Source organism: Cornus florida, unplaced genomic scaffold (genome assembly GCF_030987335.1).
Source record: "Cornus florida cultivar Cherokee Brave unplaced genomic scaffold, ASM3098733v1 CherokeeBrave_3.0.0_Hap2_Chr04, whole genome shotgun sequence".
Classification (NCBI taxonomy): Eukaryota; Viridiplantae; Streptophyta; class Magnoliopsida; order Cornales; family Cornaceae; genus Cornus; species Cornus florida.
Window position 1 is genome coordinate 89,920,565 of NW_026775574.1, and position 18,923 is coordinate 89,939,487.

The 18,923-nt window shown below is 35.0% G+C and overlaps 1 protein-coding gene across 7 annotated transcripts in view; it reads left to right on the forward strand.

The window, feature by feature from the left end:
• Positions 1 to 4,180: 4,180 nt before the first annotated feature.
• Positions 4,181 to 18,923, forward strand: part of LOC132303847 (F-box/LRR-repeat protein 13-like) — a 31,931-nt gene continuing 17,188 nt past the window's right edge. For 4 of the 7 annotated variants that reach the window (XM_059801293.1, XM_059801297.1, XM_059801295.1 and 1 more), the window contains exons 1-7: positions 4,185 to 4,520; positions 4,693 to 5,569; positions 5,681 to 5,824; positions 7,025 to 7,309; positions 8,974 to 9,085; positions 9,182 to 9,329; positions 16,437 to 16,531. In XM_059801293.1, the coding sequence (XP_059657276.1) occupies positions 4,507 to 4,520; positions 4,693 to 5,569; positions 5,681 to 5,824; positions 7,025 to 7,309; positions 8,974 to 8,979 (1,326 nt within the window). In that variant the 5' untranslated portion in view covers positions 4,185 to 4,506 and the 3' untranslated portion in view covers positions 8,980 to 9,085; positions 9,182 to 9,329; positions 16,437 to 16,531. Of the gene's footprint in view, positions 4,521 to 4,692; positions 5,570 to 5,680; positions 5,825 to 7,024; positions 7,457 to 8,973; positions 9,086 to 9,181; positions 9,330 to 16,436; positions 16,532 to 18,923 lie in introns of those variants that run through there. The other 3 variants (XM_059801296.1, XM_059801292.1, XM_059801298.1) reach the window with 3 other exon arrangements.

Here is an 18,923-nt window from a genome sequence, read left to right on the forward strand (position 1 = left end):
TTTTGTGGTTAACAAAGTCAAATTTTGAGAAATGGGCTTTGCTATTTTAGCGTATTCAGATTCAGCGATACTCATAGTGGCATTAGTAAATTTTTTGTAAATATTTCTAGGTCTAAACTTCACTAGTAAACTTTTCTTTTTCTTCTTTCTTTTTTTTTTTTTTTTAAAAAAAAATTTTTAATTCCAATTTTTCTGTTTCTTTTTTAATTACATTTAATACCCTTTCTTATTAGAACAAATTATGAAAAAAAAATTCATACTAAATTTGGTGGTTCTTATCACCTAAGTCGCACAATTCTTCTAAACGAGTGTTGTTCTCGCTTTCGTACTCTGCACGCGCTCTCGCTTTCGTACTCTGCACGCGCTCTCGCTCCCGTTCTCATTATGTATGACTTAGATTTTATCACTTTTACGCTTTCGTACTCGTACTCGTACTTGCACTCCCCTCCTACACCCACTTTATATGACTTAGCTTATAACTAAATGCCCCCATTTTTTTTTTAATGGTATTAATTATTAAAGCTGTGTAAAAGTATAATTAATATTTAAATATAAAAAAGAAAATAAAGATAATTCAATAAAAAGTAAAACTAATTTGTCTTTTATATCAAAATCACTTTTCTTAAGATGTTAAGATGGAGAACTAAACATAAATATTTGTTTGAAAGGTCTAGAGTCCGGAAACACTCGCAGATAAGGATGGCAACGGGGCGGAGTTAGCTAAACCCTACTCTGCCCCGTTAAAAAATCTATCATACCAACTCCGCTCCAATTTCGGGACGGGTTTATAATTGGTATACTATCCCCACCTCTCTTCTGGTAGACAAAATATAGACTCCGCCCCCCATACTCCGTTTAATTACGGTAAAGTTGAAACTGTTGAATTAATTATTGGACTTGGGATAGAATACTAAGATCTTAAATCCTTGATTGATTCTTGAAGATTGAATCACGTGCAAAATTGTGAAATTTTAGTAAGTAGTGATTCTAGCGAATATTTAGTCAAAATATATTAATGGACACTTAACTTATATATATATATATATATAATCGGGGGCTGGGCGAGGCGGGGGCATCACTAAATCCGCCCACGTTCCAAACCCGTTTCGGGTTTTCAATTCTTTAACATATCTGCCCCAAACCCATTTATGGAACTACCAAATCTGTCCCATTAGGAGCGGAGCAGGGCGGAAACCCAGCGAGTTGGAGGAAATTGCCATCCCTACTCACAGATGGAGTTTTAAAAAAATTATATTACCTCCGTCCTATATTAATTGTTCATTTCAAAAACTTTGATTTACAATTTTTGTCAGTCAAAGTTACTAAAGTAGACATCTAATATGTGATAAGTAGTATATAAGTATATAAAAGGAATATGACTTAAAAATAAAAGATGGTAATGAGTTAAATTTTTCAAAATGGATGACTCATTCGCTCTATTTAAAATTATAACCTAAGTCAAATCACAAATGTGAGTTGAGTTTTATTTAAAAACAATCCACTAACAAATTTTTAATTTGATTGAACTTATGTACCATCTGATGACCCGTTGGACTTAGAGGTCCTTTATAATTTAGTCGTTCCCATTGATTTGTTTTCAGGTCCAACATGCAAAAGTCCTATAATGACATTATCTTAAGCATACATCTTCTTTCTGTTATTATTATGGATGGCAACGGGGGGGCGGGTTTGGGCGGGTGTACCTTCCCCCACCCCCGCAACCGTTTAAAAATTCCGTCCCTGTCCCTGCCCAAAATCGCAAAAACGAGGGAACTTTTCATTCCATCCCCGTAACCGTTTAACATTTTTATCCCTGCGGGTACCCGCCCCGCCCCATTTAAGACCATAATTTATTTATTGTTGAAATAGAATTTTTTTCTTTTTTTTTTCTTCAATTCTTTACAATTGCAACTCTCATTTTAATCAAATTCATTTATTAATTTAATATTGTTATATGGGGTACTTAATATACAATGGTAAATATATATACTAATGAATAAGGGTAATTATGTAATTTGCCTATCTAAACGGGGCGGGGTGGTGCGGGGCGACCTTCCCCCGCCCTCGCACCAAACCCGCGAAACCTGCACGGGTTTTTATTATATCAAACCATCCTCGCCCAAATAAGCAAAACAGTCCCCCAAAACCGCCAAAAATGTGTTTTTATTATATCAAACAATCCCCGCCTAAATAAGCAAAATGGTCCCCCAAAATCGCAAAAAATGGGTTTTTATTATATCAAACCATCATCGCCCAAATAAGCAAAACGGTCCTCCAACTCCGCCAAAAATGGGACGGGGCGGGATGGGTAACCGCGTGGACAGGTCAAGTTGCCATCCCTAGTTATATATATATATATATATATATATATATATATATATATATATAACATTATCTTTGTAATTTGAATTTGTGATGTTATATTGTGTAATTTGAATTTGTTACACAAATTACCAAATAAAACCCAAAAAACACTTCAGAATATTATTTTGACTAAGATTTGTGTACTCAACTGTGTCATCACACATGCGTCATAACATTTCTCAATTAAATAATTAGGGCTATACTGTTGTTTTTAGTTTCTGATTGTTTGATAAAACTTGAAAAAAAAAAATAATAATAAAGGAATGCTACAATATCAAGATTGTTGTCTTCCCCATTTCTTAGCCACCGAACATTTGAACAGCTCTCTCGAATCTGAACATAGACTTCTTTTCAAACGGCGACGTACTTGTTTCGTATGGAAAAATTATTTCTTTTTATTTCTTTATTGATTATTTTTCTATTTTTGAATTCCTCCTCTTTTGTACCACCGAATTATATATATATATATACTTTTTACAAAACACACCCAACACACCCAGGGAAGGACCGAAAAATAAAGATGAGGTGGGCAATAATGAATTTTTTACTAATTTCCGGGGACAATAGTAATATTTTATAGGTGTATAATTGAAAAAACCAAATTAACAAAGAGTAAATTACTATAAAAAAATAAAAAAAACACATCAGGGAACACAATTGTCCCCTTAACTACATGTAGGTCCGTCCTTGAGCGCACGGTTTCAACAGTTGACTTTCTATTTTAGAAGAGAAAAATGCCATTGAAATTTCAAAAAATTATTAGATATTCTTGGAACATTTAATATTTAGTGGACTAGTATTTAATTGGTTGAAAAAAAAAAGAACATTACCATGATGCATTGTGTTAGTTATTATTATTACTTTTTCTGCTAATCCCAAATTAAAAAAGAGTAATGTTGCACTGAAAGACTAAAACAGTGATGAAAGGTGTTGACAAAGGAGGAAGGCATATCCAAAAATTTTGAAAATTTTGAAATTTTGGGATATACCATAGGTTTCAATAGTTATTTTGCAAATAAGTTCAGTTTTTGTTCCAAAATTCATAAAAAATTTCAATTGGCCTCCCATTTTTAATTTTTATAACATTTATTGTTGTCTAAATAAATATTGAGTTTCGAGATAGATATAATACGTAATTTTTAAAACTCATAGAAAATTTAACTTTAACCTTTTTAGTCTTTACTTTTGAAGTTGGATCTTATGAAACAAAAATTAAAGCTCCATATTATGGCAGGCCTTAATGTATTACTACATTTAATTAGGTAAAGTGCAAAAATACTCACATGCTATATAAAAAATGTACAAGAAACACCTTTACTTTTTAAAAATTGCATATAAATCTCTATATTTTAAAATTTTGTAACAAAGTGTCCCCGGTCAACAATTTTGACCAAATTTTTTTTAAAAAAATCCCAAAATAACTTTAAGGGATTTTAGGGATTTTTTTTAGTAAATAAAAAATAGAAAAATAAATAAAACAATAAATATATAATTTTTGGGGGGTTTTTATATATTTTTGTAAAATGCCCTTATATATTTAGTATTTTATTTATTTATTTATATTTTTTGTTTATTTTTTGAAATTTAAAGTTTTTAAAATTATTATTATTATTATTATTTTTATATTTTGCCTTAAGGACATTTTAAAAATTTCAGTCTTCATATAGAAGATTTGTCCTTATTTAATATTTACTCAATTTGAAAAATATAAGGTAATTTTTTAAACAAAAAAGATATTTACACATTCTCTGTATAACAAATTTTTTTTTTTTTGCACTTTATCCTTTTTATTTTATTTTACTATTATTTTCTCTGTTGCCTTTTGTTTCTCAGAAAAGTGGGCGACCAGCAACTGCGTACGTTTTCTGCTTCTTCTTCTTTTATTTTTTTTTCTTTTTCTTTTTCTTCTTCTTCTTTTTTTTTTTTTTGGCAGAAAAAAAAAAAATCCTAAACCTAGTAAGACACGAAGAGTACAAACCTTACTCAACCCGGAGTATGAATGTGATGTTGTTTTATAGGCAAAATTGCTACTTTTTTCACTGCGTGGAACAAAGCAAGCAAGTCTCTAATCTGTTCATCTTCTCCTAGCAATCTCTCGAATCTTCAGCTGTTTGTGTTGGATTTTGGACAAAATCAAATCCCATGGAGAAAACCAGGTAAAAATTCAAACCATCTTTTCACTAATGTATGGATTTGTATATCTCTATTTATTTTATTTTTCGATGAACAACTTATGTTACAAAAATTGAGCATTTTTGTGTTGTTTTTGTTATCACAATTTCTTAATAATTTTTATTTTTTTTTTTGTTTATAAAAAAAATGCAATAGTGAGAAGGTTGATAAAGGAGGGTTGTGTTTGGAGGATCACATTAGTGGACTTCCTGATGTTGTCATTGTTTCCATCTTATCACTATTGACAATGAAAGAAGCTGGAAGAACTAGTCTCCTATCAAAGAGATGGAGGTATATGTGGACACACATTACTGGTTTGAACTTTGATGCTTTACATGTTATATATGAAGTGCTACTGGGAAATAAGGAACTTGAAGTAGAAAGGCCTTTGTATTTGAGTTGGGTAAATCAAGTCTTGAAATTGTACAATGGTCCAAGTATAGATCAATTCAGAGTTCAATTTGATCTTGATGAAAGTTGTAGATTTGATATTGACAATTGGGTTAATTTTGCAATAGAAAAGAGAGTTAAAAGGCTTGAGTTAGACTTCCCAGTAAGTTGGGGAAGTACGGGCTACAATTTTCCTGACACGGGTCGGATTACAAATCACTTGCATTCATTGTCTCTTGGGTTTACTATCTGCAACTCCCTAACCAATCTCCTGCTGGCACATGTGAATGTAACTGGACAAGTTCTCGAGTACTTCTTAACTAACTGTCCATTTCTGGAACAATTGTCTGTAGAAGCCTCTGACTGTCTAGTAAATCTGAAAGTTCCTAATGTATCAATCAAATTGAAGTGCTTGGAGATAATTTATTGCCACTACGTGGAAAGTATTGAGATTTCTGCAATGAATCTTGTGTCTTTTAAATACTTCGGACCAAAAATAGGCCTGCCATTTAAGAACCTCCAGGAGCCTGTTGAAATGTATATCGGGGGTGAGTATTGCAAATATCTTATTTATAACTTTTTGGGGATTTCAAGCTATCTTTCCCAGCTAGAGAGCCTTACGTTGCACATGAACTCCATCAAGGTTAGTGAGTGTAACAAATTCATTTGATCTCCCCCCCTTAATTTTTATTTATGTTCTTTTTTACCATAATTAATAATCTATGCTGATTTAGTTTTTCCTTGGTTTATTCAGAATAGTATTGGTTTAGCCAAATTTCCTGTATTTAATAAGCTCAAGCAACTGGAGTTGAGAATTAGTGCAATTGAAAATGAAGACCTTATGGTTTTTGCTCCCCTAATAGAGGCATGTCCTTTCTTGTATAAATTTGTGTTGGAGGTAATGAGTTTTACTTTACAACTTGCATTTATATCATTGTGTTGTTCCCATGTTGATTTAATATTTACTACCTAATAGTTTTACATGGTCATGTAATATGTTACACATTCTAAGATTGCTTTATTCTCATGATTATTCAAGTACCTTTGCCATGGATACTAATGAATTGCTCAAGAACTTCTCCGAGAGTAGGTCCTCTTGAGGTTGTATCCTTATTTGGTTAGATTCAATCTTGTTGCCCTTCAGAACCGTGTGAATTCATCTCTAACACAGTTTTTCTTCTTCTATTTTTGTTTCCCTCTTTTAACCATGCTAGTATCGAGGATTCTTTGCTCTCACAAGTGTAATTCGAATATGGTTTACTTTTGAGTGATTGCTCAGTGTTATAGTCCATTTTTGGTTTATCTTGTTGTGTCTGAGTTGTTTTGGTTTAAAGGCAAAAACATCCATATAGATCAATAATTGAGGATGTGACTGATTCAGTGATTCCATGTTATTTAGGCCCAAGCATGCATGCTTAGAATGAACCCACCAATCTATTAGTTCATCAACTCTTAGAAAGGTGTTAAGAGAACAATGTTGTGAAAAAGGAGTAATTGATATTGCACTAGGGAGAACTGAGAAGGAACAGAGATCCTTCAATAAATTAAAAGGCACAGACAATTAAAGAACAAAACAAACTAAGAAACCCCTTTCAGAAATTTGATCCCATGATTGGAAGATGAAAAATGCAAACCAACGACACAATGGGAATCATCCTCTTTCTGTTACTACTGATAGTTAATCCATTGGTTGTCATTCCTAAGCTTTTAAACTTGTCTTGATTTTATTTCTTGAGTGCTTGAGTAATTTTTTTATGGATCAATTAAAGGTTTTTTAAATTGCCAGAATAATTATTTATGGTTGCAACAATACGCACAGTGAAATCAAAATAGGCGATAACTAGGGAAAAAAAAAACAATAAGCAGAGTGACTAATGTCATAAAAGAAATTTTGTTAATCTTGATTAGTCATATTGGTGTTCAATCTCCATGGAACGTGTGGATCATTTCGTTTTGGCTCTTCCATTGAGTCTAGCAATGTCATGATTCTAACTTGCTCTCAGCAATTAAAATTTAGTGCTTGGTATTTTGGTTTTGTATGTTAATGGTTTACTTAAATGTTTAAAGCACCGTATGACTCCATGCCTCCTTGTTACAGCTGCAATTGTCAAAATTTGTGAGAAGAAAACGGCGACGGTTTACATCTCGGCCCCATCAGTACCTTAAGGTGGTGGAATTCATTGGGTTTGCTGGGCTTGCAATTGATGTTGAGCTTGCAATGTATTTAATTAAGAGTGCTGTCATGCTTGAGAAGATTACTTTTGATCCTCGCAATCCACTTCTTATAGGAAGTCCATGGGAGTTTATGGAGACCAAGGAGAAAAAAACAGCGAGAAAGCGTGCCAAATACCTTGGAACCAAACTTCCTGCTGGAGTAGCTTTAGTAATCCTTTAATACTTTGATTATATGTTATAAGCTATTGCTTGTACATCTTACTCTTGTAAATATATTGGATAGTTCAATGTTGGGAAAAGGCTTAAGTGGAATTATTAATTGCAAAAGGAAGTTGAGAGATTTTTATTTATTTTATTTTACCTTGGCAAAATACTCACACTCTTTTACCCCTATGAAAACTTAAACCCTAACTTTCCACTTTGGGGGGTAGGAGATACCATGTTTGGATGGGCAGCTATGTATATTATTTTTGGCTGGCTACACATGAAATCTGTGTGTGTGTGTGTGTGTGTGTGTCTGAGTTGAATTAGTTATACACGGGGTCATGTTTTTCCATGAAAATTGAGCATGATTAAAGGTCATACACATTTTATTTGGTACAAAAAAAATGATATTTCACACTAATATTTATAATAGGTACAAACATTACAATGCTTAATTTTCACAACACGAGACACAAACTTGGAATATTCATATTATCGTTCTTTCTTTTATCTCATATGAACAAAGTCTTTCATATGAAGTTTTTTATTACTTTTGTTATCAACCATGTACTCTAAAAGCTTAAATTTTTAGAGAGGGTATAACTTTAATGTTTAACTTTCACACTTAAACAACACGTGTTTTAATTTTAATTATGAGGGTGACGGTGAAGTTTGAACACAGAGTTTGCCTGCTCCGATACCATGTTAACAACCATCTACTCTAAAAGCTTAAGTTGTTAGAGAGGTTGTAGCTTTAATATTTAAATCCTTCAACAATTTTAGCTTTCAAATCAATGACTATATCCCTACATCCATTGTTAGCATATATGAAGATACCCAAGACAAGATGGGATAAATAGAGGAGTGCATCTAGTCTATTTTGTGATAGGCGTATCCCCTTAAGATTGAAAGGGAAGTTCTATCGAACCACTATTAGGGTACCCATACTTTATGGCACATAGTGTTGGGCAACTAGGAAACAATATTGGCATAAATTGTTGGGAAACAATATAGGCATAAATTGAGTGTGGCGGAAATATAAATGTTGAGATGGAGTTGCGGTAAGACTAGGAAGGATAGAATTAGAAATGATCACGTTCGGAAGATGGTTGGAATAGCACAAATCAGAGATAAAATGAGAGGAAATCAGTTAAGATGGTTTAGACGTGTGCAAATAAGACCTTAGAAGTGCTAGTTAGGAAGAGTGACATAGTCCACATACTAGGGGAAGAGGAAGATCTAAGTTAATGTAGGTAGAGTTAGTAAAGAAGGATATGATAGCATATGCTTGATTGAGTCTATGACCTTAGATAGAGCGGTATGGAAACATAGGATTCATGTAGCCGTCCCCAAGTAGTTGGGAAAAAGGCTTGGTAGTGGTGGTCGTTGTTTATACAATTTTCACCTTTTTTTAAAACCTTAAAATATGGAATTTGAAGAGGGTGTTTGATATGATATTTGAAGAGGCACACCAAGTGATCTTCCCAATACAATATTTCAGTTTTTATTCATTTGGTAAAGATGACAGATTAAGTGACCTTCCTAATCATTATACTAGTTGTTGCTTGTTTATCCAAATTTCAATTATATTTGAAAAATTAATTAGTTTATTATACCAATTCATGTCCTAAATTTGGCTTCAATCTACCTTCTCACTCTTTCTTTTAGGGCTAAAGTCCATCATACTTCACACTGTAGCTTTTCATCTTTTAAGACTGTTACAACTCTGTGCAACAAGCAAGTTCGAAGGTGACTAAGAAAGTTGATTACTTCAATTTAGGTACTTGATGGTCTCAATCTTGTTTTCGGCTTTCATTTTGTTTTCACAAATTAATTCCTTGAGAGTGTTTTCTCTCATTGATTGTTTGTTTCACAGAAGAAATCTTTATGGGAATGAAGGCAATAGGAATATGCAGATGAGTGCTCTAGAAGAACATAGCAATAGCTTGCTTCATAAAGATGCTCTTCGTTTCCAGATGCTTCAAAAGACAGGATTATTGTTAATAATCCTGTTTACGTAAAAGGTTAGTTTAACAATATGTTTTGTTCTTGTTGTACTTGCATGGAAGCTTTTATATGCTTTAATCAATGGATTCTGCAGTTGCGTTAAACTGCTGTAGAATTGTTTGTTGTGGTCAGAAAATTAATTATAGCTTCTTTCAAGTAAAGAAAGAAGGATTATTATTTACATATCAGTTTTACATTTTGTATTTATACCCAGTCTATTCCTCTTGGTACCCTCCACTAGGGATTTCTTGTATATTTACTGTTATAAAGAAAGAAAGAAATAATTTTTTAGGACCAAAGTCAGGTTAACTCAGTTTTCCTTCAACAAGAGCTGAAGCAGATCTTGTCTTATATATTTACTGCCATATATTTCACTTGGGATTTCTTCTCTAGTTCTTTTTAGTGCTTTGTTTTTATAGGTACGAGGAAGCAAATTTGTTTATATGACAAACTCTATAATGAAAAAATTATCATTCTACTCATCGGTTATTTGGCTGCCTCATATTGCTTCCCTTGGACCACCTGAAAGTGAAATGATTTGTATTGGTCATGATCACATTGGAATCTTTCTTATGAAAATATAACTAAAAGAAACTTAACGAAGCTATATCTATACTTTTGCAGCCACTTTCATAGAACAATCACTATAGTTTTCTTTTCTGATGTAAAAGTTACCATATTTTCCAAGTGTTACTGCGTTTTTAGCGTTTCTGTTATGCCAGAGAATGGAATAAGTAGAGACTTTTTGAGCGTAGCTTTAGATATTCCTTAGCAACCTAATGGGAGGTTAAGTACTTAAGTTTATTTATTATTTTATGGTTGCTAATCCTAATTTTTCCTGGGGTAACTAAATCCTAATTTTTCCTTTGCGTTTTTAGTGGTTCTGTTATGCCATAGAATGGAATAAGTAGAGACTTTTTGAACGTAGCTTTAGATATTCCTTAGTGACCTAATGGGAGGTTAAGTACTTAAGTTTATTTATTACTTTATGGTTGCTAAGCTTATTTATTATTTTATGGTTGCTAATCCTAATTTTTCCTGGGGTAACTAAATCCTAATTTTTCCTTTGCGTTTTTAGTGGTTCTGTTATGCCATAGAATGGAATAAGTAGAGACTTTTTGAACGTAGCTTTAGATATTCCTTAGTGACCTAATGGGAGGTTAAGTACTTAAGTTTATTTATTACTTTATGGTTGCTAAGCCTAATTTTTCCTTGGGTCACTAAATCCTAATTTTTCCTTTTAGACATGTTTCCATGAAAAAAGGATGATTATTTTCTTTTATACTTTCTCACAATGTGAAAATATTGCATTTCCTTCTGTTAATGCAGTCATGCTGAAGTCATATACTTGCTTCAAATGTAGTCGTGATTGCGTATATACTTGTGTACATAAAAGGAATTCGGCCTTGCACATAGGTACCCTCACCTAGGACTTATTATTGAGGCAAACTGTCTTGCGGGATGGTAGCATTGTGGTTTATCTCGAGTTTTCTGGATAGCCGTGAATGACAAGGCAAATGACCCATAGAATATTTACAGAAAGGATGTGGGATAAGATAACTACCAGACCAAGGCGGAATTTTCTCTGATTCACGTGATTATAGGACATACCTCCTTATCTGAATAATGTTCTATAGAAACAAGTTAAGTTTCCGATCATTTCTGAGTAAAATATACAAAAAAGTAGAAAACTTGATAATTTTAAATGTTATCATATATACTGGTCTATATGCGAATGTGAATACATGGTCTTATAGTTGTTCCTTCACTGTGTACTAAAATGTTGTCCAAAATGAGTATGATGATGATGGAAATAAAAAATAGGTTGTTAAACAAAGAAAGGAAGCCTCGTCAGGAGAAGTGAAAGAACTGAGCACCATGAAAGCTAAAGACAATGCTAGGATCCCACTGTGGTGCTAAATTTATAATAAAGACAGTATAGACTATACTTTTAGGGATTGGTGTTTTTGTTATCTCACTTTCTTAATTATTATTTTTTATTTTTCTTTAATTGCAATAATGAGAAGGTTGATAAAGGAGGGTTGTGTTTGGAGAATCACATTAGTGGACTTCTTGATGGAGTCCTTGTTTCAATCTTTTCACTTTTGACAATGAAAGAAGCGGCAAGAACTAGTCTGTTTTTTTTTTGATAAGTAAGAATGGTATAAAAAATGTTCAAAAGGGGAGCGCATTCCAAAGGAACCACAAAAGGCAAAAAACCTCTAAGCCTTCAAAGAGGCCAAAAAAATGACAATGTCCTCAATGGATCTATAATCTCTACCCGAAACCCAACAAAAAAGAGTGGAAACAATGGAGAACTTAAGACAAGAAATAGGCAACTCCTTTCCATCAAATACAAAGAGGCGTAGCCCTCCAAGCATCCCGGATGAGAGCCCCCACAGGACAACCTTTCCAAGCATCCCGGATGTGAGCCCCCATAGAACTAGTCTGTTATCAAAGGAGGTATAGTTTGGTTTGACTTTGATGCCTCACATATAATAAATGAACTAATACTGGGAGATAAGCTACTTGAAGTAGAAAAGCCTTTGTATTTCATCATCATCGTCACGATCCTTGCCTTAATCCCATATGAATGCGGTTGGCCACATGAATTCTCTCTCTCCAAGCTTTTCTATAACATGTTAATTCACCTACTATATTTAACTTTTTAAAATCATTTTTAATAACCTCATCCCATGTAATTTTTGGCCGCCTTCTCCGTCTCTTACCTTCTATTACAACCGCCATGTCACTAGGTCTCCAATGCATATGTCCAAACCATCTATGTCTACTCTCTCGAATTTTCTCACCAATGGGTGCTACACCTAATTTTCCTCTCACACTTTCATTAGTGCCCCTATCTCTTCTAATCACTCCACTCACCCATCTTAACATTCTCAGTTCCGTTACATGAAGGCGTTGTTCTTGTTTTTGTTTTAGGGACAACAGTCCGCTCCATAAAACATAGTAGGTGTAACAAGTAATAACGGTCCTATGGAAATTTTCTTTTAGCCTATATGTTATTCTTTTACCACATAAAATCCCACTAGCTTGCCTCCATTTTGTCCAACCCACTCCAATTCTACTTCAAGTCTTGAAATCGTACAATGGTTGAAGTATAGATGAATTCAGATTTCAATTTAATCTTGATGAAAGTTGTAAATTTGATATTGACAATTGGGTTAACTTTGCAATAGAAAAGAGAATTAAAAGGATTGAGTTGGACTTTCAGAAAGTTGGGGAATGACTAATGAGTGAGGGTTACAGAAAAAATACAAGATAGAAGAAATACAAGAGAAATATGTAAAGGCTTAACTGAGAATGCTCACTCATTCACATCTCTGGTATTTATATACTAAAAGAGCACATGTTAAATATTACATAAAAGGGAAACCAAATAAAATCACAGTAGAGTTTATGCCTAAATATATGCGTAAATAAAGTCAAATTCCATGATACTAGGCTATCATATCTCGGCTAATATAGTAAGTCACATCTCATGATTCTAGGCTATCATATCTTGGCTAACAGTTAAAATTTTCCTGGGTCATATTACAAATCACTTGCATTCATTGTCTCTTAGCTTTACTAGCTGGAACTCCCTAATCATCTCCTGCTAGCACACGTGAATGTAATTTGACAAGTACTCGAGTACTTCTTAACTAACTGTCCATTTTTGGAACAATTGTTTGTGCAAAAATCTGATTGTCTTGTAAATCTGAAAGTTCCCAATCTATCACTCAAATTGAAGGGCTTGGAGACATCTCGCTGCTTTTATGTGGAAAGTGTTGAGATTTCTGCTGTGAATCTCATGTCATTTAAGTACTTCGTACCAAAATAAGCCTGCCATTTAAGAACATCCAGGGGCCTGTTGAAATGTATATTGGGGTGAGTATTGCAATTATCTAATTTATAACTTTTTGGGGATTTCAAGCTATCTTTCTCAGCTAGTAAGCCTTACATTGGACATGACCTCCATCAAGGTTAGAAAGTTCAACTAATTCATTTTATCTCCTCCCTTAATTTTGAATTGGATTGTTACTTGTGTTTCATTTGTCAGATTTTCGGTGCTAGTTAATGGCTCCCCTTCGGGGTTTTTTGGTAGCTCTCGTGGTTTGAGGCAAGGGGACCCCCTCTCCCCCTTCTTGTTTATTATTGTTATGGAGGCTCTTAGCAGGATGATGAGGAGGGCTGTTTCCTTGGGGCTTATTCGGGGTTTCAAGATTGGTCCAGAGGCAGTTCATCAGTTGGAGATTTCTCACTTGCTGTTTGCGGATGATACGTTGGTTTTTTGTGAGGCAGAGGAGTCCCAATTGCGTTACCTGAGATGTGTCCTGGTTTGTTTTCAGGCTATTTCTGGTTTGAGAATTAACGTGGGAAAAAGTGTGCTTGTTCCTGTGGGGGAGGTTCAGGAGCTGAACTCCCTGCAGCTGTCCTTGGATGTAAGACGAGTTCCTTCCCTATTTCTTATCTCGATTTGCCCTTGGGGGTCTCCTCAAGAAGGGTGGGTTGTTAGTACCCAGTTGTTGAGCGCTTCGAGAGAAGGTTGGCTGGATGGAAAAAACAATATTTTTCGAAGGGAGGAAAAGTTACGCTGGTGAAGAGTGTCTTGTCCAGCCTCCCAATTTATTTCCTTTCTCTGTTCCAGATTCCCTCCTCTGTTGTCAGGAGACTTGAGAAGTTTAAGTATCATCCAGATTCAATGTAATTTCCTTTGGGGCGGTAGGGGGGAGAAGTTTAAGTATCATCTTGTTCGGTGGGAGCAGGTCTGTAAGCCTCTTAAGTCAGGAGGCCTTGGGATTCGGAGGTTGGCCCCCTTCAACAGGGCCCTTCTTGGCAAATGGCTTTGGAGGTTTGGCAGTGAAAGACATAGACTTTGGAGGAAGATCGTTGCTTGTCGGTTTGGGGAGGATAGAGGGGGTTGGTCTGCTCGACAAGCTAGATCTGCTATTGGTGTGGGTGTGTGGCAGTCCATTGGGAAGGGTTGTGATGAGTTTTCTAAGTATATTAGATTCAGAGTCTGGGAAGGTCGGAGTGTCTGGTTTTGGGAGGATCCTTGGTGCGAGGAGCGTCCATTGTGTCGTCAGTTTCCAAGGTTGTTCAGGATTGCTGTGGATTGCCATGCTTTGGTTGTTGACTGCTATCGCCTTGATAGTGGTAGGTTTTCATGGGATGTTCGGTTCCGGCGAGCTTTTCAGGATTGGGAGCTGGATGATGACACTGCCTTTTTGGACCTTTTGTATCGATATGAGGTGGCTGGTACTGGGGCGGACCTTTTGACTTGGGTGCCTTCTTCGCAAGGGACTTTTCAGGTCCGGTCTTTTTTCTTTTGTCTGTCGGTTTTCAGACCCCCTCTTATCCATGGAAGACGGTTTGGCATTCGAAGGCTCCTCTTAGGGTGGCTTTTTTTGCTTGGACTGCTGCTCGGGGCAAGATCCTAACTCTGGACAATTTGAGGAAGAGAAGACATGTCATTGTTAATCGGTGTTGTCTGTGTAAGACTGATGGAGAGTGTGTGGATCACCTTCTCTTGCACTGCCCAGTGGCCTATGACTGTTGGAGTCTTATGTTGGGTCTTTTTGGCGTCCAGTGGGTTATGCCTCGGACTTCACGGGGTCTTATTGATATCTGGAGGGGACAAAGGGTGGGGGCTTGAGTTCGCGATTTTTGGAGGGCGACTCCCCTTTGCATTTGGTGGTGTCTCTGGAAAGAACGCAATAGAAGATCTTTTGTTGGGGAGGAGTTATCCATTGGGGCTCTTAAATATTCTATTATTTGTTCTCTTTTTAGTTGGGGTATGGGGAGAGATTGTTCCTCTGTTGAGGAGCTTTTGGACTTTTTGGGATCTTTGGATCCTTAAGCTTTCTTTTTTTTGTTCTTGGTTCTTGTACAGCTCTTGGGATGCGTTCCCCTCTTGAACGCTTTCTAATACATTTTACTTATCAAAAAAAAAAAAAACTTATATGAAAAATACTCTTACAGTATTTAGTTTGCTCTACTCTCCCAATTGTTCAAGTATTTTGTGAATGTATATATATCCAACTGTTTTTCTCATGTTGATTTAATATTTACTGCCTAAGAGTTTTACGTGGTCGATTGATATTTACACGTGCATAGATTGCTTTATGCTTGTGATTGTTCAAGTACCTGCAATTGATACTAATTAATTGCTCAACAAATCCTCCCAGAGTAGGAACTCTTGGAGTCTGTTACCTTATTATGTTAGATTTAGTCTTATTGATCTTCAGAATAATGTGAATTCATCTCTAACACATTCTTTTCTTCTTTTATTTTCTTCTTCTTTTTTTTTTTTTTTTCCTTCTTTTTTCCTTAACTTTTACACGTGCATAGATTGCTTTATTCTTGTGATTGTTCAAGTACCCGCAATTGATACTAATTAATTGCTCCAAGAGTAGGAACTCTTGGAGTCTGTTACCTTATTATGTTAGATTTAGTCTTATTGATCTTCAGAATAGTGTGAATTCATCTCTAACACATTCTTTTCTTCCTTTCTTTTTTCCTTAACTTTTTCAACCATGCTAGTATTGAGGATTCTTTGCTCTCATTGTATGTTTAATTCAAATATGGTTACTTTAATCAGATTGTTGAGTGATTGCTCAGCGCTATAGTCCATTTTTGCCTTTTGTGTTGTATCGGAGTGATTTTGGTTTAAAGGCAAAACCATCCATTTAGATCAATGATCGAGGATGTGACTGATTCCATGTTATTTAGGCCCAAACATAAATGCTTAGAATGAACCCACCAATCTATTAGTTCATCAACTCTTAGAAATGTGTTAAGGTATGCTGTCCATTAGAAGGCAACTTTGGTATCTTTTCTTTTCCTTATAATTCTATTGGTAAGAGAACAACTTTGTGAAAAAGGAGAAATTGAGATTGCAGTAGGGAGAAGTAACAGAGATTGTTCAACAGGCAATTAAAGACAAACAAATTAAGAGGCCCCCAGTTATAAAATTGACCCCATGATTGGATGATGTGAAGTGCTGAATAATGCAATTGATGTTTGTTGGGCATACAATTGATGTTGAGCTTGCGAATATTTAATTAGGAGTGCTGTAATGCTTGAGAAGATTACTTTTGATCCTCACAATGCACTTCTTATAGGAAGTCCACGGGAGTTAATGGAGACGAAGGATAAAAAAACAGCGAGAAAGCGTGCCAAGTACCTTGGAACCAAACTTCCTGCTGGAGCAGCTTTAGTAATCATCTACTTCTTTGATTATATGTTATATGCTATTGATTGTACATCCTTTTCCTATAAATAATTTGGTACTATATATATTTTTTCCCCGAATATTTGGTATTATATATTGGATAGTTCAATGTTGGGAAAAGGCTTAAGAGGAAGTATTAATTCCAAAACGAATTTTTTTTTTGTATTTTTTTTTACCTCGGCAAGAAAGTCACACTCTTTTGCAAAAGGAAGTAGAGAGAACCCCAACTTTCCACTTTGGGAGTTAGGAAATACAACTAGGCTACTGCCCTTGGTGGTGAAGTAGAGAGAAATTACTGACTGTAAAAGATGGATGGGCAGCTGTGTATATGATTTTTGGCTGACTACACATGAAATGTCTTTTATTATTATTATTATTATTATTATTATTATTATTTGTTGAATTAGTTGCGCATAGGGTCAATTTTGTAGATGAAAATTGAGTATGATTAAAGGTCATACACATTCTTATTGGTACAAAAAATGATTTTTCACACTATCATTTATTATAGGTAGGATTACAATGCTTAACTTTTCACACTTATACGACTGCGACAGAATTTAGAATATTCATATCATCATTCTTTCCTTCATCTCTTTTTTTTCATGAATGGTTGTTTTATAAAGCCAAAGATATGCAAAGAGTACAAGGCTTAATAGAGAGGGCATTCCCTCTCACTTACAAATAATGAACAATGGAATACATCCATTTCCAATAACTAAGAACATAAAAAGCAGTAGAATAAAACAGAACTGGAAAAACAGCAAAATAATCTGAAGCACATTGTGGGCGCATCATGAACTGAAAGATGCACAATCCATGACTTTGCAAAAGATCTCTCTGGCTAACTGAGCAGCAGATTTCTTCACATCAGAGTGAACTCGAGCATTCCTTTCTTATAGAAATGCCCCATATAATGGTGGAGAATATCTGATAATAAAACTTTGCTCTCGAGAAATTATTCCAACATAGACTAACGAACCATCTGGCTTACTGATTGAGAGAGTTGTGCACAGGTTTAGACCAATGAATAGAAGACTCAAACCTGTCCTAAATCTAAGAGGCAAAGCTACATGAAGTAAACAAGTGTTTGATCTGATCTGAGTAAGAATATCAATTGTGCAGATAGAGTTAGGCCTCTATTCTGTAATATGGTGAATGTAGGCAACAATAGATGCATGGCAAGAGTAGCAGTAAAAGAACACCTGGGGATCCCCGAATTCCAAACCAGTCTATTCCAAAAATTTTCCTCTTTCCTTTCTCTGCACAGATTCCAAACTGATTTAAAACAGAAGTACCATGTTTCTATATCATTCTATCAGCATCATATCCCACCATGACATCAGAAATGGCTTGCTTAGCATAATTAGGATAACACTAAGCTGCCAATTCATGTTATACAGAATCTGATGCACCTTGGCATTATTTGCAAGACCCATTTCCCTCAAAATTCTGGCTCCCTATTTCTGAAACAAAGATTTTCCACGACACCAAGGATCATGGAGTAAAAGAAAATTACTACCCTCTCCAACCTCAGACACCATATACTGCTGCATGAAAGATCTTGTGTCTGCTTTATGTTTCCAAATAGTAGAAGCATTGAAGTGGATACCACATCTCCAAATATTGACCTTTGAAAAATATTTCTTCTCAAACTGCTTGAACTAAGAAGCACAGACACTTCTAGAAGGTGTCATGTCCGCGTCAGACACTGACACTTTTGGACATTTGTCCGACATTTCATGGCTGTGTCCATAATTTAAAAAGTAATTTTTATTATTTCGGACACTGGGCCGACACATCTTGGATACTTGGTTAAAACATACCGAACACTCGACCAACACATCCTACACTCTTTGTCTTATATAAACAAACAAGATAGTGCTGGAAACAACACTGTGATGACAAGATAGGCGACTAATATCCTATATAATATTATATGTTCTCTTTGATGTCTGAATAGCATCATTTTCTAACTTGTGTAACTTTAGTGTAGTAATTACCAATTAGTTAAACCTCTATAATTTCTTACTCAATAGATATATAAATAGTTTTTTTATTTATCTTGGCCGTGTCCTACTTTTTTAGAATTTGACGTGTTAGCGTATCAATGTCATATCATGTCCATGTCCCACGCTTACTAGCACTTGACCTATATCCTATATTTTTCTATGGAGAATATCTCAAAATACTTCATATATAGCCCAAAATAAAATTCTTTAATTTCGTTTCAATCTGAGTTCTCACAGCAACAGGAATGTCATACTGCTGTCCACAATAGATGGTAGCATAGATAGTAGACCTCGCCATCTCCACTCTGCCAGCTTGAGACAATTGATATTTACTCGAGTGATTTATTCTGGTAGTAATCTTGTCA